Raw genomic sequence first — 23,100 nt, forward strand, 5'->3', positions numbered from 1 at the left:
GCCATTCGGCTTCGTTGTCGCTCCTGTAAGCGGTTGTCTGTTCTTATGGCCAGAGTTATTACTGAGTCTAGATCAGAAGGCAAATCTAGGGGCACTAACAAGTCTTGAATTTGATCTGAAAGTCCCTTGAGAAAAACATCATACAGGGCCGTGGCATTCCATCCGCTATCCGTGGCTAGGGTGCGAAAGCGGATAGCATAGTCCCAAACAGAGTCTCTATTTTGTTTGATGTTGCTCAACTCACGTGCTTTCTCTCGGTCGGATGAGAGGGGATCGAAAGCCTTCCTCAGAGCCTGTTTGAACTCCTTGAGGGATCCACAGATCAGTGAATTCCGAGACCATTCAGCCGTAGCCCATGCCCTCGCCCTCCCGGTGAGGTGGGAGATCATGAATGCCACCTTGGATCGTTCCGTAGGAAAGGCTGAGGGCGAGTGTTCATAATGCATATCACAGTCCACAATAAACGGCCGACATCCTCCTGACTCACCGGAAAACTTTTCTGGGGGGGAAAGGCGAAGAGCCGTGGCATGGGGAGCTGAGATCGATGACGCTCTAGCATCCGCCGGAGTTGGCGTGGTCATGGTGTCTGAGGAAGACGTGAGATGAGCAAGGACTTGATGTACTTGGTTTGCCAGGAGGTTAACTTGGGTTGTTATAGAGGCTTTGAACTCCTCCTGACTTTTAGCCACTCCCTTCACACCACTGTGCAGAGAGGCCATGTGCTCCTCCTGCTGAGTCAGGCGGGTGTTCTGGGAGCGAACAGCCGCTGTCAGTTGTTCTGAGTCGGCTGGGTTCATGCTGGTCAGTTCGTAATGTCACAACCGAACAAGGACTTGAACCCAATAGCACGACTCAGAGACAACTTCCAAAAATATTCCAATTTATTGGACAAAGTAACAAATAAAAATCACTCTCAAAAGGAGGAAAAGTATCAACAGAAAATCACTCTATCGAGGAATCACTAGATAAGCAAAAGGCAAAAGTAACAAATTATAATCACTCACTGGGAGGAGACAAAAGGTCTGGGCAAGGTGCCAAATCAAAATCACTCTTCACGAGGAAAAAACTCTGATGGCTCAAAAAGGGACAAAACAAAGTAGCAACTAAGAAAAGCAAAAACCTTACAAACAATTGACGTGGCATGGATTGGCGTGGGTTCTCTGGCATGACAGACAAGACGAACTGACACAGGGTAAAGGGAAGCACAGGCTATATGTGAACTCAATGTAATGGGGAACAGGTGGAAACAATCAGGGCGGGGAAGATAATCAGACTGGGGGAAAACTACAGGGGAAGGGCAAGTTAGCTAAAACAAGAGGAAAGAGAGATGTCAAAATAAAACAGGAAGTCACAAGACAAAAAATAGAAGGCAAAACTAAACATAACTTAACACAACTTTCTAGATATGACACTGGCTCGCATTCTCTGTTCCAGTTCATTCCAAAGGTGTTCTATGGGGTTGAGGTCAGGGCTCTGTTTGGGCCAGTCAAGTTCTTGCACACCAAACTTATCAAACCATGTCTTCATCGTCCTCGCTTTGTACACTGGGGCACAGCATTGTAGAGCATAGCATTGTCCAAAATGCCTTGGTATATGCTGAAGCATTAAGAGAGATAAGGGGTGTATCCTAAAGCCTGAAAACCCGCCCATACCATTATCTTCCCTCCACCAAACTTCACAGTTGGCACAATGCAGTCAGGTAGATCATGTTCCCCCGACATCCGTCAAAACCCAGACTCGACCATCTGACTGCCACACAGAGAAACGTGACCCGTCACTCCGCAGAACACATTTCCACTGCTCCACAGTCCAGTATCAGTGTGCTTTACACCACTCCATTCGACCCTTGGCACAGGACTTGGTGATGTGAGGCTTGCATGCAGCTGCTCGACCATGAAGCTCCTGCTGCACAGATTTTGTGCTTACATCAATGACACAGGAAGCTCGGAACTCTTGCTATGGAATCAGCAGAGTGTTGGCTTGGACTTTTATGCACCATGCGCCTTAGCAGTCATTGACCCCCAATCTGTGACTTTACATGGTCTGCCGCTTTGTGGCTGAGTTGCTGTTGCTCCTAAACACTTCCACTTTTTAATAATATCACGTAGAGTTGACCATGGGATAGCTAGAAGGGATGTCATTTCATAAACCATCTAAATTGCAACGCTTGAAGTCACTGATCTCTTCAGACTGACCTATTTTATATCACAAATGTTTGGAAATGGTGACTGCAGGGCTAGGTGCTTGATTGTATATACCCATATCTTCCTGTTTCAATAACAGATTGGCCGGTGAACAAGAATTCTGCATACTTTAAATCATGAAATCATCAAAAGACCTTTAGTGTCAGTCCTTTAAAAAAATCAAACTCCATTTTCTTGTTTGTTGAAATTAAAGTTATTATTAGTATTATCTGCTCATGAGTACATTCAACTTGACTATGCATATTGTTTCAACCCACAAGGTTAAATTATATATTAACTTATGATAATGTCTTGTTTAATCAACTTTTTTTTATTCTATGTTTCTCAGTCCTCTGTGGATTATTTGCAGCACAGTATATCGATTAAGTAGAGCCCCAGTGAAGAGGTGGGGATGTCATCTTCACCACTTCCATTTCCCTTTTCTTTATTCTTTGGCTTCAAAACTTACTGACACAAGTTAAATGAATGTTGATCATTTTTGTCACAATAATGGATAATTGTAAGTTTAACTTATGAAAACTTAATCACTTGCGTTATATATATATATAAGATCACATATAATGGTGTGGAAACTATAAAACTGTCTTTCAGCACCATGTGCTCAGCAGTTAAAACTTTTTGTGCTGGTTCCTCACACCAGGACAATGCAGGGCCTCTGGCAATTTCCTGCCGACAAACAAAAGTCTGAAGAGAGAGAGTCAGGTCTCTTGACTGGAAGTCACCTCTCTCCCAAACTCTTAGACCATCAGTGGCACAGCTGGAAAACAAAGTTGAAAACTGCCCACAGTCATGAAATGCAGTGAGAGGATGCCCAAAGCGTGGGAATCTCACCTATCATTTTTTTCCCAAGAATTCCAGACATGTGACCAATGGCGTAGTAACAGGATGCATGTAGGGGTTGGAGGAATGTAGCCTTGTGATTGCTCAACTGACACACACACACACATACACACACACACACAAAGCTGCATGCGTATATATTGTGTTATATAGTTACTTGTGATTTTTGTTCAATTATTGCTCATGGAATGAGTACATTACATTTCTACAACATTAGACAACACAAAGGGGAGTCCATGCAGGTAAAATCCAAATAATCACAAAACAAATCAAAGCAAATGGAAAACAAAGGGGAAAAGGGTGAGTATTCATACAAGCACGAGGAAGGAAACGAATTAGGGTAGGGCAGGTAACGAGGGAGTGATGAAGTGACATAATACCAAAGTACGGTAAATAAAGCCAGTTGTGACAGGAACTGAACTAAACTAAATCACAGAAGAGACTACAACGCAGTACTGGATGGTATTAAATTCGTTTTTCTTTCTTTTCTGTGTGTCTTTTGATCATCTTAACAAATTCTCATTCAGACTTGTTGGGTGTGTTTCTGATGATGATGATGACGATGCTGCTGCTGAGGAAGCAGTGGTGACTCTTAAGTTCTCTTTTTTTAAGAAGCAAATTTTTTAAGAATTAGTTTCAAACTTCACTTGACAAGAGAACGGAAAGACAGAAAAACAGGAAGAAAGCGATTTCTCCAACTGTTAGTGACACTAGTGATTATTAATGCCTCTATATGAACTACTGTGCTCATGGTTGTAGCATTTGTAGTCATTTATAGATGACTTGCTTTGTGTCCAAGGGGTTGTGAGAATAACACTGTGAAATGGCAACAGGCTGGCAGTCAGGAAATATACTGGCCGTTGGGAATAATAATTTTTTTCCCCCACATTTCCAACAGACATATTGTATTATTATGCAGACAAACAATGTGTGTTAAAGTTAACGCTGACCTATTATGAAAGGAAAGTGGTGATGTCAATAAAAATGACTTGGCTGAGGTAATAAAGGCCTAACACAATATGTTAGTTGAGTGGGAAATCATAGGTTAGCAGTGATGCCTCACAGCAGAAGGTTCTCTGTTCAAGTCCCAAATGAACCAGGACTCTTCTGTGTGAACAACGATGTTCTAGCCATACAGTACAGTATGTGAGTGGGCTTTTCCAGTTTCCTCCACTGTCCAAAGCAATGCAGGTTGGAGTTTGGTTAATTTAGGATAAACTGCCCAGTAGCTGTAAAAGTGGATTGTAAATGAGAATGTTGCTTGTCTCTGGTGACCTGACTGTCTCCACCTTTTCCTGCAACTGTCAAATGATCAGTGTTATAGTTACAGAGGGATGGATGTTGCTGCTTTTAGATGAGGAAGTGCTAGTTTATACAATTGTTTTTTTTAAATAATAAAGTAACTGTCCATACAACTGCAGTGCAGTACTTGAGTAAGTACATTTAATACATACTGTTGACACTAGTCGACTCTGTTTCCTTTATGCCTGTCATATTCCTCATTGTGCGGTAATGATTCTTAGTACTGATGGAATCTGGGTAATTCCCACTAACAGACTCTCCAAACAAACACTGTTTTATCAAAGGAAATACTTCCTCTTATCATTGCTTGTTTGAGTCCCTGCCTCACATTCAAGGTTGGGTGCCATCTAGTGGCCAGAAGCTGTTGTCCTTTTCTTTCTTTTTTTTTTTTTTTTTTTTAAACAGGGAGCCCTTGGAATCAGTTTTTCCATGTGGTCTGTCATGTGGTATGCAACTAGAAACGGAAGGAATCCAAGAGTAAAGCAGGAGTAATGGTTGGTGTAAGCACATTTTTGTGCAAGATCTCATCTGGAGAATAGGAAAAAAAAAAATCATTATTGCTGCAGTTTGGAATCAGAGCATTACTGCTTTTGTGAACTTTATGTCAGACTTACTGATCTCACTGTGTGAGATGGGATCTACAAAGACAACTGTTTTATGAACCATTAAGAAAGTGGACTGATAAATAAACGTATGCATATACACACACACACACACACACACACCATGGAACAAGTATGTTTCTCATCCACTGTTTTGGGCCTGAAGGAGTTGGGAGCCATGGCAACCAAATACCGAAGGGAGAAAAATCTGCCTGGCCAAGCTCCATCCTTCTGGCAGTTGTGCTCAAACTCTTGAATCCCATGACAAAAACAACATTCCTCATCTAAGTGATAGTCTTCAAGGAATTCCTGTTTAACAGAGGCATTTCTCAGTGCACATACTTCATTGTATTGAAACCATCTGGTGCAACGTGTAGATGTGAATTCTTCAGCAGACCCACACATGTGAGACAGACCATCTCTGTAGTGCATGTGCACATGTTTGCATTTGTCCATAACTACACATACTGTATGTACACACATGTTTATTTGCTGTGATGAGACACTGTTCCTGTGCAGTCTGTGGTTTAATTTGAGGTTGTCTTCTATCCTCTACAACACTGCTGTTCCCCTGCGGTATAAAATCATGTGAATCACATGCAGGTGAAATAACAGGCTTACAGTGGTGGAATAATGGCACATTTAAAGTGTATTTACTGCAGTTTGTACAGAAACTCCCATTTACCTTGGTATCTTATGATTTAAAAGTATACTAGACACAGTAAGAAAGATGCTAGAACATTTTTGTTGGCTGATGTGCAGGCTCATAAAAAAGGGTTTACTGTAGATGTTGAGAGCCCATGCATGTGTGCAGTATGTCCTACAGTCACTGGTAACATCCTTGTGAGTCTGGAAGAGTTCGGGATATGTTGTTGAAAGCCCATTGTAAGATGCCGTCAATGGAGCTCTGCTGAGAAACAAATGGCAGAGAGAAAAAACACAATAGAATCAATCCAGACCATCATACATATGTTAACATGCGTGTGATGTCAACACACTAAATTATATCATCATGGTTAGAGCAACAATCTTTACTACCCTTGACATTTATTTGTCTTAAAGGTCCAGAGTGTGACAATGTAGATGAAATGATTCCCATTTGGCAGAAATGGAATATATATAAATATATATATATACACATATAAATACTAGCTAGCAAGCTAATAAAGCCTTGTAAATGTGAAACACAGGACATTTAAAATAAAATAAAATAAAATAAAATAAAATAAAATAAAATAAAATAAAATAAAATAAAATAAAATAAAATAAAATAAAATAAAATAAAATAAAATAAGAAGAATACACATCACGGCAGCAGAGAGAAACTTACACCTCTGTTCCACACACTACACCCCACCCTGACACATCACTAAGGCTAATTCCATATGTGTGTCATAAGAGATTTTGTGACCACCTTGTGTCTGAAATGCACGGCCACAATGAGTGTATGAGTGTCTACATCTGTAACTGAGCTACACTCACATCTGCCAGGATGGAGTCCAGATCGTCCTTATGGAGGATGGGCTCAGGGACTGAAGAGCTGTGATCATGGCTGAGTGTGTTCTGAACCACTGGGGCGACCTGCACACAAACACACCCACACATGAAGAGATAGGGTTTGAATATTAAACAGATAATTCAGGTTTTTTCCAAGTAGTGATTTTAAACAAAGCACAGAGGAGTTATCGATACATTGCTGCTGCCACAGTAAGTTTATGAATTCTTTTTGTTTAGCGACACAAACTTTCCAAACAAGGCAGCAGTAGACCGTAAGCTCCAGTGTCCCAAAGAGCTTAAAATGCTTATTATTTTCTCTATGGAGTTTGGTGCTCGAGAGTAAACACTATAGCAGTAACAGGCTGGGATTTGGACAGCCAAATCAGCTCTGACTATGCTTCAGTATCTCAACCACAATTTATAAAAAACACTAGAAATATCACATTAAGGTTTATAGATTCTTTGTATAGACTGTGCAAACCTGTGTGCCTCTGGATTCAGCCTCTTTTTCGGCAGAGCTGGCCCAGGGTCTGGAGCAGGACAGGCAGATGGATCTCCCTCTAACACACACACACACACACACACACAGTAAGTGACTTAGACTATCCTCTACAGCGTGTAGTGTTACAGTCAATCAATATGCAATTTCTAACACTCAAGGGGATTGCAGGGGAAGAGACACTTTCAACTTTACAACTTAAACTGATTACACAGGCTGCTCATGTAATACTATACAAATACTAATGAACCAATAGGATCCAATAACCAATAATTCCAATTTCAACGGAAACACTTTTATGGATAATGAGACATGAGATCTATCTATCTATCTATCCATCCATCTATCTAAAATTGCTTCATTACAAGTCTACAATACTGTTTAAAAAAAAAGAAGACAGTGGATGTCTTACTTGGAGAAGAGGCAGTGCACATGGAAACGCTCAAAACACTGTAGGCATCGGGTCAAGTCTCCTCCTCCGAGGCGACAGACGCCACACACTTCTCTCACACTGAGTTGATTCACACCTGAGCTCTTCAAAACACGTTTAATGCACCAGTAAATAAATACAACAATGGGTTATCAATGTTATGTTGCAGGTAGATGAAGTAAAGGCTGATCGGTTGTTTACATGGTTTCTGGCAGTGGGATGATTCGTAGAATCTGCACAGATACTTGTGAGCGAAGAGGACGACAGCGAGGAGTAGAAGGCGGTGTCTATGATGGAGTTGGTTTGCTGAGGCTGGGCCACGAGTGACTGTAACACAAGATATTTTGACTTTGAATAGTGTTGAGTGTTCATCAGTTTTCCTTCAATTCTTGTAAAAGCTTTTCAGAGATGCAGGAAGAATACGCTCCAAAACATGGGATTCTGTGTATTTACACCACAAAAAGTGGAAATTCAAGAAGCTTGTGATCCCTTTACCGATGCAATCAGTTATAATATTCAAGGTTAGTCATTCTAATAAAGTAACGCTTGATTTAGCATTAGGAGCCTATGTAAACTTCCTTATCTAATTTTGAACCTCACTTGTAAAGGTAGCAGCGGTTCCTCTCGTTTCACTCTGTTCTCACAGCACATCTCACACTGCCACGAACCACTGCAGATTACAAGTTTAATATGAGAGTGAAAACAAACAGACATGAGCACAGACATACACTGATATTATGGGTGGAGACAGTTATTTTTCACCTTGGTATGGACGTGAGTGGAGGGTCAAGGCAGGTCAGATGAAAAGCTCGAGGGCAACCATCACAACAGATCAGCTCTCCTCCATCCTTACATACAGTACACTCGTCATCATTATAATGGCCCTAAACACACATTCACACACACACACACACACGACATACAAACAGTATAAGGCAAATACAGACTGTGTGTCATGAAGAATAACAGAAGCTGTGAGCTGCACTGTGCCTGTGGTTGTCTCCACCTTGTGGTAAAAAGTGGACACGGACGCTGAGCACGCTTCCTCTAATGGACCTTGGGAGTAAAAATCTCCACCGATGTTGATGCACTTCCTGGCACTCCCTGCTGATGTCTTCAGTACTGATATTCAGTCAAAAAAGTCGACGCTGATTATGTCGGACAGTTTCATCAATATTTGTAAAAGGGATGCATTTTACTTACCATCTGAGCCAAACACCTGCTGGATGTGGATCGTCTCTCTGGGTTTGTGGCTGATTGACAGCTCAGTGGAGGAGGAGGAGGAGGACAGGACGACTCCCCTCTGGACTGAGGAGGACACTGGCTGCACACCTGCGGCAGAAATTTTGTCAAATGTATATCAAAGACTTCTGTAAAATGTATATATTTTTAATATATATAATAATATAAAATTACTATTTCCAGATTGTAGCTGAGGTGCTGGAGCTTCACTCTTCACTCTGTACAATTTCACTTTACCCCCTGGAGTGAAAAGAGAAAGACGTCACATTAATGTTTTAATGCACGATAATAACATTTGACTTCATTTCAACGAAACACAAAGTTTTTTTTTATGGGAAACGAAAGAAAGCAGCTCACTACCAGGCGGTGTCAATATACTCCTCTGTCTCACAAGGTTAACAACCGATTTAAGATAATCCTGGATCCTGAATCTGTGTCCAGATTCCCTCAAAAATCAGAAATGCCCAGAAAATTCTATCCAAATGCATGGATGACTTTTTTGAGTTATGCTGCTCAGACAAACAAACAGACAAATGAGGCTGAAAACATAACCTGGACCATCACTTGTCTTTGCATGATACTGCGAGAACTTATTGGAACTGTTCTTTCTCTCCTCGTGGCTCCTCTTCTTCACGTGAAGACTTTTGTCACATCCAGAAGATTTCTTCTCACTCTTGGAACCTGTAGTGTCTCGTTCTGTCAAAATAAAAAAAGGCAGAAAAGATTGTACATTCAGAACAGTAGATTGAAAACTATTATCCTGGGAATGCAAATTATTTCAAAGTCTGTCAAAGTCTGTCATAAAAGCTGCTGTTTTACTGATGCTTTGGAAATCCATTTTTATGATGACCAACAGCAAAAACATACAATTCACAATAAAAAGTTGAGTTTTTGTATACATTTACACAAATCAACTCAGTAATGAACAGTTCCTATTCATCTGTTCTTACGTAAATGTAAAATCTGGTTATTTACTGTAAGTATGACAAAGACGTAGAAGAATTGCACAAATAATTATTCCATTTCACAAACGTTACTCGAGTGCAGGTGAGTGACCAGTGTCTGCAGTTTGGGGTAGCTGTCCAGGTTATAATCTTTGGTCATGTTGCGCCAGAAAGCCTGGACGGTGGATCTGCTCTGCTCGAGGACACAGGACAGGAGTGAGTACATGGCCTTGTGGATCCCCTCACTGCTCTGCTTCTCTAAAGTGTCCTGCAGAACCACACAGACAGCAGAAGTAAGTTACACAAGTAGCATCCGGTTTAATTCTTTGTGCATTTTTGCTCACCTTAAGCATTTGGTCAGTGATGATGTTTTTGTCTGCCAGACCATAGACAAGAGGGAAGGGGTCGTCCACAGCCATCGCAATGTCAGTTCGCAACTCCCTCAGTAGGGAGCGTAGGTTTTTGTCCCTGAAAGCCTCTACTCTGGACATGATCGGCTTCGTAAATGAGATGCAGTGACGCGGACCTGAGCTCATACATACGGTGTGTTGGATAGAAGAGGTGTGTCTTATAGTCTGGGAAGAGCACATGATACACTTATGGTGTAAAGTGATTTTTTTTTTGTGATCAAGAAGATATGAGATATTAGATAATACAAATATTATCCTTTTAGCAGTAAGGAAATGAGTGATAATTAAAGTTTGTTGCATGTAACTGTACCTACATGTTGGAGATGTAAGGAACAATGAACTAATCTGTATCTCAACCTTTGTTGGAAGTACACATGATGTTGTTACTTCCCCTTTAAGACGTCCTGTAGGCAGTTAGGTGTGGAATTCTGGGAAAGTGTTTTAAATATGTATGTACTGTATATATATATATATATATATATATATGTATATATATATACATATATATATACTGTACATATATATCATTGATACATTGGTATTCACCATCAGTTGACATAGTGTTCTACTTCTGGTCTTATTCTTGATTCCCAACCCTGTACAAATGACACCAATACTGTGCTGCTTGTGCAATACTTGACTGGCTGAGACTTTCAGACACCCCACACTGAAGATTTCACCCGCGGGGAACATCTAAGAAGGCCAACCCCGCGACCTCTATTCTCTGTTGACTTCATCTGTCGACTGCAGCAGCACTTACTGCCTCTGCCTGCCTGCCGAAACCCTTAGAGATCATGTGACGTGCTGTCAGTCCAGGGGAATACCTGTCCTCTCTCATTAGCGCAGTGAGTGACAGTGGCAGTGACAGTGACAGTTCTCTTCTTAAAAGGTTATTTCCACCTCAACTTCCCCTGAACTATCAGGTTTGCAGACATTCTGTTCAGCATTAGTATCAGTCTGACTTTGCAACACAGTTTTCTCACTGAATGAATAAATGATCTTATAAACCTGTCTAGTAAGTCACTATCCAAGTACAGAAAGTTTAAGCGACTAGTGAAGACCTGGCTTCATGCTACATTAGTTGACCACAAAACTATAACTTAACACTTAATTAAAATAATAGTAATAATAATAATGATAATGATAATAATAACCTTTGTCTCTATTTATATGCTAGTTCAAACGCACATTTTTAGATCAGGCTATTTGCTCTTTGTCTTTATCTATTCTATTTATTAACAGTAAAAACTGAGTTAAAGAAGCATCTTTCATGAGAGGCGAACAATCTGCATGTGAGCTCAAGCAAGTCCAACCGCCTGTAGCTACACATCGAAACATTAACCTTGTATAAAACAAGCAAGGATGCATTGTACGACCATTTTTTGATAATGAATTACATAAACTTAAGTGGTTAAAGACACAAAGCCCAGAATGTGTGAAATCTTACCAAAACCCTTCTTTATATTAAAAAATTAAAATACATGATATGATCACTATACTTCATGAAAAGGAAAAAAAAAAATCAAGGTAACATTTATTAGAGCAGACCATTTTGCTACCCGGTGAATGTTGATGGTTAGGAGAGTGAAGCCCTTTAATTTGTAATTTATTAATCATTAAACATTATTACATTATTCATACTGGTGAACAAGGACCACTTCTACAGAGGGACGTTCACAACATACATATTACATTATTATATACAGTGCAGTGCATTACAGTGGATCGTTATATGTGTATTACCAGGATGAAGGGATGGGGAAGACAGGAGTAAAGGGAGTAGGAGAGGAGAAAGAGGAGAGGAGTGGTTTTGGGGGGGAGGTGTGATAGTAAGTTGTCTTATTGTTACTTCTTCTTTTTTTTCTCTTTTTTAAACCACAGTACAGTTTGTTCTATAAAAGTTAAACCCATAGAGATAGAGTGCCACGTTTTCACAGCTACTGTTAAGTGAACCTACTAGAAGTCGACTCTTGTGGGAATATCAAATGAGATACGTTTCGTCATGAGATGCTATAGAGAGATGCTATAAAACATTCTAAGATAATCAACCTCCGTCCAGAGAGCAGAGACCCTGGAGGGCAGGCCAAAAGTCAAAGATCAGATCAGCGTGCATGCGTGCTGCAGACATTCAGATGTGTTCGGCCTCCACCTTTTCCTCCTTCTATCTTTAGGCATCATTTTTGGTGCTTTCCCATTTTATATATAAAAAATACAAAACTTAACAGCGAAAAGAACGTCATTGGTTGTCACGTTTTTTCTCCCCCTTGTCATTTTTCCAAAACGGTTATTTGTTCATTTGCATGTCAATGTTTTTTGTTTGGTTTTTTTTTTTTAAATTAATCTTCCCTTTTCTCCACCAGTCACTTACATATTGACAAAGTATACAATATTTTACAACTGAACAAGACTGAGAGATAACATTTGATTTGTCCGATCAGATACAAGGCCCAGACATCTTATATCCAACCAGAGAAGTCAACTGGAAGCTAACCAGTAGTAAGCAACACAACAAGCCTATGGTGTGAAGGGAGCTGTCCGATAGCAGCTCTGCATTAACATGAGCAACCGCCCTCGGGGACACTAGGCTCCGCCGGTTTGTCCAGCTTGATGTCGATCACTGGGAATTGTCAAGTTAGGGAAAAGACAAGTGGCTGAGAGAAGAAATGTCAAATATCTGCCATAAGATGGAGTCATGCTTTATAATACGATCTATAGCACTTCACTAAACACTCTTCTCACCAAATATTCATTTCATTCATTTGTGGACAATATCTACACAGATGGATATTTAAGGATTAACACGATTATAAATAAAATAAAATGCACTTTTAACGCTATAGAACTACAAACTGCAGTCCCACAACATCCCCATCGGCTGACTTTTCAACGTGGGGCTTTATTTTTATTTGGTGTGTCATACTTTTTCCACATAAGCCTTTCCTTCTACAACATTAGTAATAGTTTAGTAAAAAAAAAAAGAAAAAAGGCTGTTCTCATGCAGGATTATACTAATACCTGTCAGATTAATTTTGGAAGCTGTAATGTAAAAATAAATGTGTAAATGACTATTCTAAAATTAAAAATTAAAAAAACTACTATAAAGTAAAATAACTTAATATTATTTATTGATTTATTGCACATTTGCTAATCAATGTCTCTTTTCGATCCCTCCCTCTCCATTTTCCATCATGTGTCCAAAGCACATGTCGTTTCACATACGGCCACAGAGTGGTGCTATACCTGTGCATCAGCACTATTATCCTGGCTCTGTGCATTTCTTCTTTATTAAGCAGAAGACGATTTAATGGCCTGTGGCTCAGCAGACAGTAGTCTGGGCACTTGTGTTTGTAACGGTGCCAGCAACCACTCAGAGATTAAAAATAAGCTGCCTGTTTCTCTGCCGTTTGGCCGCATCCAGAGCGTCAGAGTCACAGCTGTTGGAAAAGGATACTGCCTTCAGGGTTTGCATCGTCCAAGCTTTCCATTCCAGGTAGGGCTGCTGCAACTCGACGAAACAGCTAGTGGAAGGCAAGCGGATAGGAGAGGAGAGGAGAGGAGAGGAGAGGAGAGGAGAGGAGAGGAGAGGAGAGGAGAGGAGAGGAAAGGAGAGGCACAGTGGACAGTCAGTTTCTGGTATGAAACCTAACATAACATCAACACACATGTCATTCTTATTCAATTCCAAGTAAAGGAAGTTCTGCACATGCAAACAATATCCAAAATGTACTTTATGTACAAAATGTATTTTAAGAAAATATAAAATTATAATTGCAAAACATAACAACGAAAACAAAACCTTTACTGGTTATCAATCAACATAATACAATTATTTGCATTAACATTATATCATTATGTATTGTAATGTAAATGTATTCTGAATATAATAGTTTTTTGTTATGTATGTCTGAAGAAAAAAAATCAATAAAATATTCAAATTAAATATTAAAGAAATGCATATTATTTCACTTGACTATCATTGTTGGTGCACTGTAGAGTGAGCAGCATTTCACTGCAGTAGATGCTTATCATTTTATTTTAAAATTACTGCCATAAAAATGCCAAAGTGTAGGAAATAAATACAACTTATGTACTTATACCAGCTCTGTTTGTCAGCAAATAAATCTCAGTCCGCTCGATTGTGCATACAGTCTACAACTGGATTCAATGTTTGCCTACTTATTATTTACACCTGAAGGTCCAGTATGTAACATTTAGGAGGGTGTATTCATATCAGTGTATCATATAACTATAAAGCAATAATGTTTGATTTGATATTCAAAGCCTTAGAAACAAGCATTTTATAAGATGACAAAGAATGTCATCCTTTCTGGTACGTGAAGGCCACCGTAGTTTTGCTTAGAAAATGAAGGAGTGAGATGTCACTGATTCTTACACACTGGACCTTCTGAAAACATTTTATCCGTCTACATGGACTGGTGACTCAATCACTTTGGAGACAACACAGAGACGACAGAGGATCTGAGAGCAAGCGGCGCACAAAATGCTGTGAAATATGGAGAAACTGCAGGCATCACCTGTTTGACATTGGAGCCTGTTTTGGCACTTGTCTCGATGAACATGACGTGGAGCTCCTTGGCTCTCTGCTCGCCTTCCTCGATCGTGATTTGCCTGCAGGGAAGAAAAAAATCCGGCCACACTCATCACTGCATCATGACGGTGAAGGCTAATTATTCATCACGTCGCTTGTTTAACAACATGCTTGCTTTCTGCTCACTCAACAAAAAATACCTCCATGTCAACGACTAACTCGACTTACTCACCTCTTCTCCTCCAGATCTGTTTTGTTGCCGACTAACATGATGATGACATCACTTCCTCTCTCCGTCCTGACATCATCAATCCACTTGCATGTCTGCTGGAATGAGTTCACATCTGTGGAAACCACAATTTCATTAAATAAACACATTTCTACTATATAAGCGAGGTGAAATTCATCCATGCACAAGGTAAGTTAGCATGTTGCTGCTCACTTGTAATGTCGTAGACAACCACAGCCACAGTAGAATCTCGTATGTAGCTTGGGATGAGGCTCCTGAAACGCTCCTGTCCAGCTGTATCCCACAGCTGGAGTCTTACCTGCACACACAGACACATTGAAACGCACACATTCAGCAGCTGTTTCTACATCATACTGCATTATGTACTGTAGAGAAGTTAACTTTCAAAGAGATAAGCCCGTATCAGCTGGCGTGCAGGCCGACTGAACATAATATCCTGACAAAGACGCTGTATTAATAGCAGCTAAAGAAGCCAGGATGATCCACAGAACAGGATTTGACTTCTTAGGGCTTCAAAAGCCAAAAGAATCCTCACATTTTATTTTTGCCTCTTATAAATAATCTTGGGGTAATCATGTTAGTCTATGAAGAGTGCAGTAATGAGGTAAATCAAATCAAGGCTTAGTCAAAACAGAGTGGAAACTGGGGCACTTCTTATACAAATAGGATACTGAATGACTGACTACAAGGGTAGGAATTGGTCTTTTTGTGTCCACACATGTGAAATTACAAAGATAATCAAGGTTTCCTACTGTTCGGTCTTCCAGGTACATGGTCTTTGATAGGAAGTCAATTCCAATGGTTGCCTGTGGTGGAGAAAGGAGGTTACACACGTCAGTGAAAGCACAAGCTTTGTTGTGTCAAACAAAAAGAGATATAATGTTAAATAAAAGGAAAACATAACATTTATTTGAATGATTGTATTCAATATGGCACAAGAACCCTGTGTTTATTCTAACACTGATTCTCTTGCGAAGTAGTCATCGTTATTTGACTCATCCCATTAATATGTTACATACAAATCTGACATTTGAGGACAGGGATACATATTTGCACATTACATGAAATGATTAGCCGTTTCTAACCACCATCACTTATCATATAACGTACGATATCATATGGAGCACTGAATTCCCCTGAGGTTTCAAAAATATTTTAAGCTGTGCATCCGGTCTTACCTGATACGTGTTGTCAAAGCTGTCGTACATGAATCTAGTGATGAGAGATGTTTTCCCCACTAGAAACAGAGCAGACACATATAGTCTTTAAGTGAAGTAAACAAATTAACAAGAGTAAAAATAAACAGTGATGTGTAATCTGGTTCATTTCTCAAAGGGTCAAGTGGAATTTGGTCAAATAGTGACTCAGATGTGGCTGACTTCACTACTGTCAATATTTTTTTCCCCACAAGCAAGTCAATCTGCAAAAAAAAAAGATGTGATGATCAATTAATCATTTATGCCACACTAAAAACCCTCAGTTGTCAGTTGCAGCCTTAAACTAATATATCATGGTGTACATTTATGGTGACAACAATGCTGATACAGTAAAGCAGTCGTTCCCAGAGATTGTCTGGCGTCAGCACATACATTTTAAAATAAAATAAGATAAAAACTGCCTTATACTTTAAAAAAAAAAAAAAGAACATATGCAGAAGATGTCGTTTGTTTATCAAACACATCTTGTGGAACTGTATAGTCCATTATACTCAAGAAAATGTTACAAAAATGAAATTTGGTTAACACTGCTGTAAAATGACATGAGTCATGAACATGTATTTCATGTGGGAAGATGTGATGAGGATGGGAGGAAAAAAAAACAAGCCTATGTGTCAACAATTTCAATCAAACAGAAGATGCTTCCACAGATCAAATGTTCACCCATAACAGGCAGATGGAAAAAAACAAACAAAAAAAAAACCCCATGATGACTGGTGACTCTAAAAGCCATGATGGTTACTTGTCCGAGGATCAAGGTGAGGTGGCCTGGCCTAGTCAGCTCCATTTTTATTTACATCCCACCCCAGCACCATCTTTAGCACTATTTTACATCAGAGGAGTGGGGGACAGCACACACACACACACACACACACACACGGACACAGAGTGAAAGAAGTGAATTCTTTGAAGCCAGCTCTACAGTATAAGGGCAGTGGCCAGGCCTCGATTCAGCACCATGGACAGTTCCGTTGCGGCGCAGGCCACGCAAACACACATGGAGGCTTTTAGTCGACACACACACACACACACACACGGTGTGAAGCTGCTGTCACAACAGGCCTAACGATATTCATTCTGTTCTTTGCTGCTCTATAGTAAGAAATCAGCTGCTGCCACACGCACACACACACACACACACACACGCACACACCTCATGTCTGAACACGTATTACAGCACTAAACCACTATCGATCTGCACCTCCTAAATGCGTGTCATCACACCCAAACAACACACACACATTCCAAACCTGAATACACACATTATTGAATATAAACTACAGCCTTGTCACCGTCAGTTCCGTCTGTTTTTTCCTTCTTTATTGGATTATTTATGAGACTGAACCGGACACTGCGAGCTTTGGAGATGCTGTGCCGACATCGCCAGCCTTGGGTGTGTCCCGGGCTGACACATGGAGACTGTTTATTATCTTCTCTAAAAAAACAACCAGGGGTGGTAAATAAATACACGATATAGATCGCACATTATAGAGTGAGGCCACACTAAAGACTGTTGGTGTTTGTAAGGAAGAGATGGGAGTTAAATAAAACAGTAATGTGGAGACAGACTGTGCGTATTTGTCGGTCACTGCAGCACATCAAAACACCCTGAGTACATATCGCCTACTATGATACGGAATATCACAATTTTGCGACAAGTGAGGATACAATAAGGATGTTTAATGCGATTAGTATCATTTCCAAGTGATTACGGTGGTTATATTCAGTCCAAGGCTGTAATGTATGTGCATGCAGGCTTTTTTTTCCATCCTCGGTTAATCTAATTGTCTTCAGTCACACACCTTGTGCCAGGGGCAGCATAGCATGAGCGCCACATCCACCACAGTCAACCTCGAAATTCAGCCACAACTTTCCAAATTAGCTCAGTCACATACATGGCCTTCATCATACAGCGAATACGCACGTTTGCCATTAGGGCAGGACAACCCCAACCCAAGCACCGGCTGACTCACCGCTCTGCTCTCCCAAAAACACGAGTTTAAATTTCCTCAGTGGGTTCCCTAGATCTCCTCCAGCGGACATGGTGGCAGATAATGAGCTCAGCGTGGATTATTTTGGTTGTTTTTTTTAGGATCTGCTCTTATGGCTCCTCTGCGTCTCCTTCTGTGTTGTGGCTGCGCAGGCAGGGGATCCTCCTCTCCTCACAGAATGATGGGAATGCAGCTCAGCATCCTCCTGTCACTTTAGGGAGCGTCTGCGCATGCGCGACCTCACCTATTTCTGTCCCTTACCTTTCTTTACATGTATGTATGTGTCTACATACACAGAATATACAGTATATATACACTGTGTATAAATATACTGTATATATTTATACATATACACATACATAGTGTATATATATATATATATATATATATATATATATATATACAAATATACACATATATACATGGCCTTCATCTGTTGTACATACATACATGTATATACATATATACACTGTGTATACGTATATATATATATCTATATATATATATATATCTATATATATATATACATACAGTACATACATGTATACACACACACATATATAAACATATATACACACACACACACAATTTAGAGTGTCCAATATGCATGTTTTTGGACTGTGTGAGGAAACAGAGAAAATCTACACACAACCTAATAAACCCAATAAATATATGTAATTAAAAAAGAAAAAGAACACTGTAAGAGGTCGATCATATGCCAAGCCTGCTCACTTTGTCACATAAGGTGAGCAGCTGTCCTCAGATCACCCCAAAATCTGGTAGTTTCTTCCTTGGGCCTGACATACACACCCAAAAAATTTTATCAAAATCCATCCTTTAATTTTTCATGTATGCTGCTCACTCACAGACAACAGGACAAACACGGCTAAAACCATCACCTCTATGGTAGAAGTAATACTAGTACACCAACAATAGATTTCAGTAGAATTTTATTTTGGTACCTATCCCCTTACCAATATACACAAACACAAACTGTCACATTTAACTGCGGACTATTGTTCAAGGTCAAAGAGCTCCGACTCCTTCTCTTTCCAAAAAGCAAAGCTGCGGTCAATGTATTTACAGATGTCTTCATTGTTGAGACCAGAGAAGTCTGTGTTATTGCTGCTCTCATCTGGAGAGGCAGTTTGAACTACAACTTTAGGTACGAGTTTAGAATCTGGCAATAAAGACGACGATGATAATGATTGCGATGGTGGACCGCAGCAGGGTCTCGAGGCCCCAAAGAAACAAACTGTGATGTCCTCGAAGCCGTCGCTCCACTGTCGCCTCCCAGCCTGGATTTCCTGGAGAACGGCCTTGTGGAAATCCAGCAGTCTCTCCCAGGAGACATTGCCAACACGGTCAAAGACCTCAAAGCAGAGGAGGTGCCTCATCTTCCTCTCCTCGGGTGACAGTTCCTGCTCTAAGATGCGGAAGTATCCCAGCATGAAGAGGTTGAGGGTCAAGCAGTCATGGCTTACAGCAACACCATTCACATCAGGCAGGAACTGCTCTGGGGAGTAGGTTACCAGTCTAGACTGGGGCGTCATTGATGTGGACAAACAGGGCGTTTGCATCTCTTTTAGTTCAAGCTTCTTCTTCCAGGTGTTGAGTATCTTGTTCACAGCACTTCGTTGTTGGCAGAACTGAAACATGGAGGTGATTCTACTTCGTCTCCCTGTCTCTTCCTCACGTGCCCTCTTTGCAGCTCTTAATGAAATGGCGTAGGCAGACTTCTTCCAGTGGCTCAGGAACAGCACCACTATGCGCTCTTTCCTCAAGCTGGTTGTTTCAATAACAGGTATAAATGTTTTAGCAGCTTCACAGCAGCTCACCTCACAGCTGGGGCCTGTGCTGGATTTGTCACAATTAACTGCTGAAGCCCCAACCATAGTCTGGCTCTTTAAGCCATGGCCTCCTTTCACATCTCCAGCGAAGGGAAAAATTCCACCGATCTGACCTTCAAAGTTGGATCTGAGGTTTCTGACCGACACCCCAGACTGCTGGATCTCCCTCTCTACCCTCTCTCTCCGTTCTCTGCTGTAGCTGTTGGCCTCCAAACGATGGCTGAAAGCAGAAGCCATACCTATGTGAGGTATCCTATATCCACTAGAGGTCTCCACATGTGCTGGCACCATCGCCTGGCCTTGCTGCATGAGTCTCTGGTCTAAATCTTTTACACCCTGAAAAGCTTCAATCTCCTTCTTCATGCTTCCCACTATTCTCCTCTCAACCCTCGAATCTCTGGTTTGGGTCAGATTGGCCACAAGCAAAGACATACTCTTAATGATCTCTGAAATACGACTGCACAAGGCAGGCAAAGTCAGGTGCGTTTCCCCCTCTGAATTCATCTGCTGCAAGACGTCTTTGTTGAGGGAGATGTTGACAATAGGATCAGGTAAAATGGCCCTCAGCTCCTTGGTCAGCCTGTCCAGCTCCAGCTCGTAGGCCTGACAGTGTTTCTGGAGGGAAAGAGTCTCAATCTGCTGCTGCAGGTAAACCAAGTCGTCCTGCGTTAGGAGCTCACCGAAAGGCCCCAAGACTGCATTGTGGGCTTGGCAGAACTTCCAGCTATCCACTGTTGTATGGCCATTAGTCATTTCCTGTCGAACAGATGAAGAACTGTTCTTGATTGTTTCATTAAGAGAAACTTAATGAAAGTTTGGACAGGGTCAGTTTTTTCCGTGTTTTTACTGTGCTAAGCTAACTAGCTGCTGGCTGTAGCCTTATATTAACTGGACAGTCATTATAGTGGTATCAACAAGAAAACTATTTAATGTATTTCAAATAAACAAAATCTTGTTTTGCCTTTGTAAACCAGCCTCTTGTCCTATAATTACATTGAATATACACTGTTCTTTTAAAACAAAAAAAAACAACTTTGAAAGTAGCATTTGACTTCTTTTTTTTTTTTTACCACTAATCTGTTTTGATCTAAAAATAAAAGATAAATAAACTCAGGGAAAATAGAGATAAAATATGTAGTATAAATTAAACATGACATTTAACTTGCGCAAGTCTTTAGTTCTTTTACACACAAACTAAACAAAGGTTGCAAAGTTGTTGGACTTTTGTGGATTTCTTTACACTTTGGTTGACACATTTCTGCACCATAGCTAACAAGTTAGCAATGTAGTAGCTATTTTACCACAATGTTCTGTCCATGCAGTTTTCTGCCTGAGCCTAAAATGAACAAACATGTTCTCATACAGCACAGAGTCCAAATGAAAAGTACCTGTGTGGTCGGTTCCTCCTCACCCTGCAGCCTGACCTGCAGCTGCTTCACCATCACCTGTCGTTTCCACTCTGCTATGGGGCGACCGGCTTCGTCATGAGTGGGCACCAGGGAGTCGATGTCAGCCAGAATCACATCGAGGACAGGCACCTCGTCTGAAACCTCCTCGCTGTCAAGCCTCTGTCAGCATTTTAGCAACACAAGACAGTCCACAGTGTCACAGCTGTGCTCCACGTCTGAAGCCACATTCACAATATAACATCAAAACATCTGTGAGCAGCCATTCTGCATACATCATATCATTATTATATATGCTTTTATTAAGAAGGTAATAACATACAGAAAAGAGATAGATGAACATCACAACATCCAGTATAAAACATACAATAGATATCAGGCATTTGAAAATACCCAGTCAAACTTTAAACTTTATTATCAAAGTCATGTCATGCTGTGTTTTATTCATTAGTTGTGTATGATAGTTTTATATGTCTGCTTGTGTTATTGTAATCTGCGGCCACGAAAGCGACACACATAATGGAATAAACCATTAAAGCCTGTTATATGAATACTATCTACTACATCTAAGTCATATTTACCACAAATCTACGACTTAATCTCCCTTCTCGTGTTTTTCTTGAATGACACGCTCACCGATTGTCCAGTGAAGACGGCAGTGAAGCCAGCGTGCCTCAGAGACTTGAGAGATTTCATACGAGACATGAGGGTGAGATCTCTCTCCGGAGGCTTCAGATGATTGAACGACGTCACAACTGTAAAAAGTCACAAGATGATATAAATATCTGTCAATGTTTCCGTGACCCAGTGCTTCTCAATCCTGGTCCTTGGTAAGACTCACTGTCCTGCGTGTTTGAGGTACTTTCCTGCTTCAACACACCTGATTCAAATGAATCGTTACCAGGCTTTTGCAGAACTTGTTGATGAGCTGACCATTTGAATTAGATGTGTCGAGGCAGGGAAACATCTAAAACATACAGGACAGAATCATTAATATTTAATTTCATATAGCCTACATTTGACATTTGTGTTGGGTATAAAGTCAATATTTTTATGATTGCATTATTATGCATTATTTCTTTCTAGGCAAAAAAATAAATAACTGTTGATCACCACTTGAGGGCCACCTAGGATGTGTATTCATAAGTACATAAAGATGGGTGAAACAAACCTCAAACAACAAATGGCGCCAGTTTCTTACATTTTAAGCACTGCGGGAATAAGGTGACAGATGTTGCACCACTGTCATCACTTTCAGGATAATATAAAAATAAATTAAAAAATATACAGTACACAAACGTGTGTTCATCACCTGACGAAGCCAATTGTAGGTGCTGCATGGAGCCTGTGGTGTGTTTTCTGGACATGGAGGCAGCGGGAACGGCGACAGGGTGCCGAGGCAAGGGGGGCACCTCTTTTACTGGCTGCTGGACACACACAGACAGAGAGAGACAGAGAGAGAGACAGCATTGGTGAGTCACATTTAAGGGGCAGTTAACCCACCAAAAAAGTAAGTGAATAAAAACTTCCCCTTTATCACATTTTTTCAAATGTTTCTTTTGGACCTAGACTGGGGAAAACTGTGTGACAATAAAACATCTACAGTATGATTTTTATAACCACAGACAAAGATGTAGAGCTGTCATAACTGCATATGTCTGTAGAAACTGTTGAGTCAGCACTGCTTTCATGTTCAGGGTAATAAGGTAAAACCCGATATCTCACATCCTAAAACAAAATGAATAGTTGATTCATAAAAGCAATCAAAGTGTATCTGCCAGTAATTTAATTCTCTGCACGGATCAGTGGTCACCTTGATGTTCTCCATGTTGACTCTGCCCTTTGTAATTGTCGTGTTTTAAAGCCA

General features: G+C 40.5%; 3 protein-coding genes across 3 annotated transcripts; all 3 read right to left on the minus strand.

Annotated features, from left to right (window-relative positions):
- Positions 1 to 5,401: 5,401 nt before the first annotated feature.
- Positions 5,402 to 10,051, minus strand: aire (autoimmune regulator). Its single transcript, XM_058641801.1, is given in 13 exon segments — positions 5,402 to 5,855; positions 6,431 to 6,529; positions 6,927 to 7,005; positions 7,357 to 7,478; positions 7,576 to 7,701; positions 7,975 to 8,044; positions 8,137 to 8,364; positions 8,400 to 8,496; positions 8,578 to 8,706; positions 8,791 to 8,856; positions 9,169 to 9,312; positions 9,654 to 9,828; positions 9,905 to 10,051. Coding segments are annotated over 13 exon segments (1,563 nt in total). The 3' UTR covers positions 5,402 to 5,774.
- Positions 10,052 to 11,406: 1,355 nt separating this feature from the next.
- Positions 11,407 to 18,161, minus strand: LOC131462817 (ras-related protein Rab-6B-like). Its single transcript, XM_058634355.1, has 8 exons — positions 17,960 to 18,161; positions 15,948 to 16,006; positions 15,522 to 15,575; positions 14,962 to 15,067; positions 14,752 to 14,863; positions 14,506 to 14,599; positions 13,422 to 13,488; positions 11,407 to 12,587 (listed from the first exon to the last, which is right to left on the minus strand). Exons 1-8 carry the CDS (start codon positions 18,027 to 18,029, stop codon positions 12,523 to 12,525), a joined length of 627 nt encoding a protein of 208 aa, XP_058490338.1. The 5' UTR covers positions 18,030 to 18,161; the 3' UTR covers positions 11,407 to 12,522.
- An 829-nt stretch (positions 18,162 to 18,990) lies between these two features.
- LOC131472411 (espin-like protein) lies at positions 18,991 to 23,061 on the minus strand. Its single transcript, XM_058649558.1, has 6 exons — positions 23,047 to 23,061; positions 22,546 to 22,660; positions 21,870 to 21,988; positions 21,229 to 21,395; positions 20,215 to 20,599; positions 18,991 to 20,097 (listed from the first exon to the last, which is right to left on the minus strand). The coding sequence occupies exons 1-6, from the start codon at positions 23,059 to 23,061 to the stop codon at positions 18,991 to 18,993; spliced, it is 1,908 nt and encodes a 635-aa protein (XP_058505541.1).
- Positions 23,062 to 23,100: the final 39 nt, after the last annotated feature.

This window comes from Solea solea, chromosome 1 (genome assembly GCF_958295425.1).
Source record: "Solea solea chromosome 1, fSolSol10.1, whole genome shotgun sequence".
Taxonomy (NCBI): domain Eukaryota; kingdom Metazoa; phylum Chordata; class Actinopteri; order Pleuronectiformes; family Soleidae; genus Solea; species Solea solea.

Bases quoted from the DNA above. Each gene is read 5' to 3' on its own strand.
- LOC131472411 (XM_058649558.1), bottom strand. The intron at 21,989-22,545 runs GTGATGAACACA...GACTTTTTACAG, and splicing joins CCTACAATTGGCTTCGTCAG to TTGTGACGTCGTTCAATCAT. The intron at 20,098-20,214 runs GTTGAGAGGAGA...GCACATGTGGAG, and splicing joins CCCAAACCAGAGATTCGAGG to ACCTCTAGTGGATATAGGAT.
- LOC131462817 (XM_058634355.1), bottom strand. From the start codon at position 18,029: ATGTCCGCTGGAGGAGATCTAGGGAACCCACTGAGGAAATTTAAACTC. The intron at 16,007-17,959 runs GTGAGTCAGCCG...CTCTGTTTCTAG, and splicing joins GTTTTTGGGAGAGCAGAGCG to TGGGGAAAACATCTCTCATC. The intron at 12,588-13,421 runs GTATCCTTTTCC...GACAATTCCCAG, and splicing joins CGATGCAAACCCTGAAGGCA to TGATCGACATCAAGCTGGAC.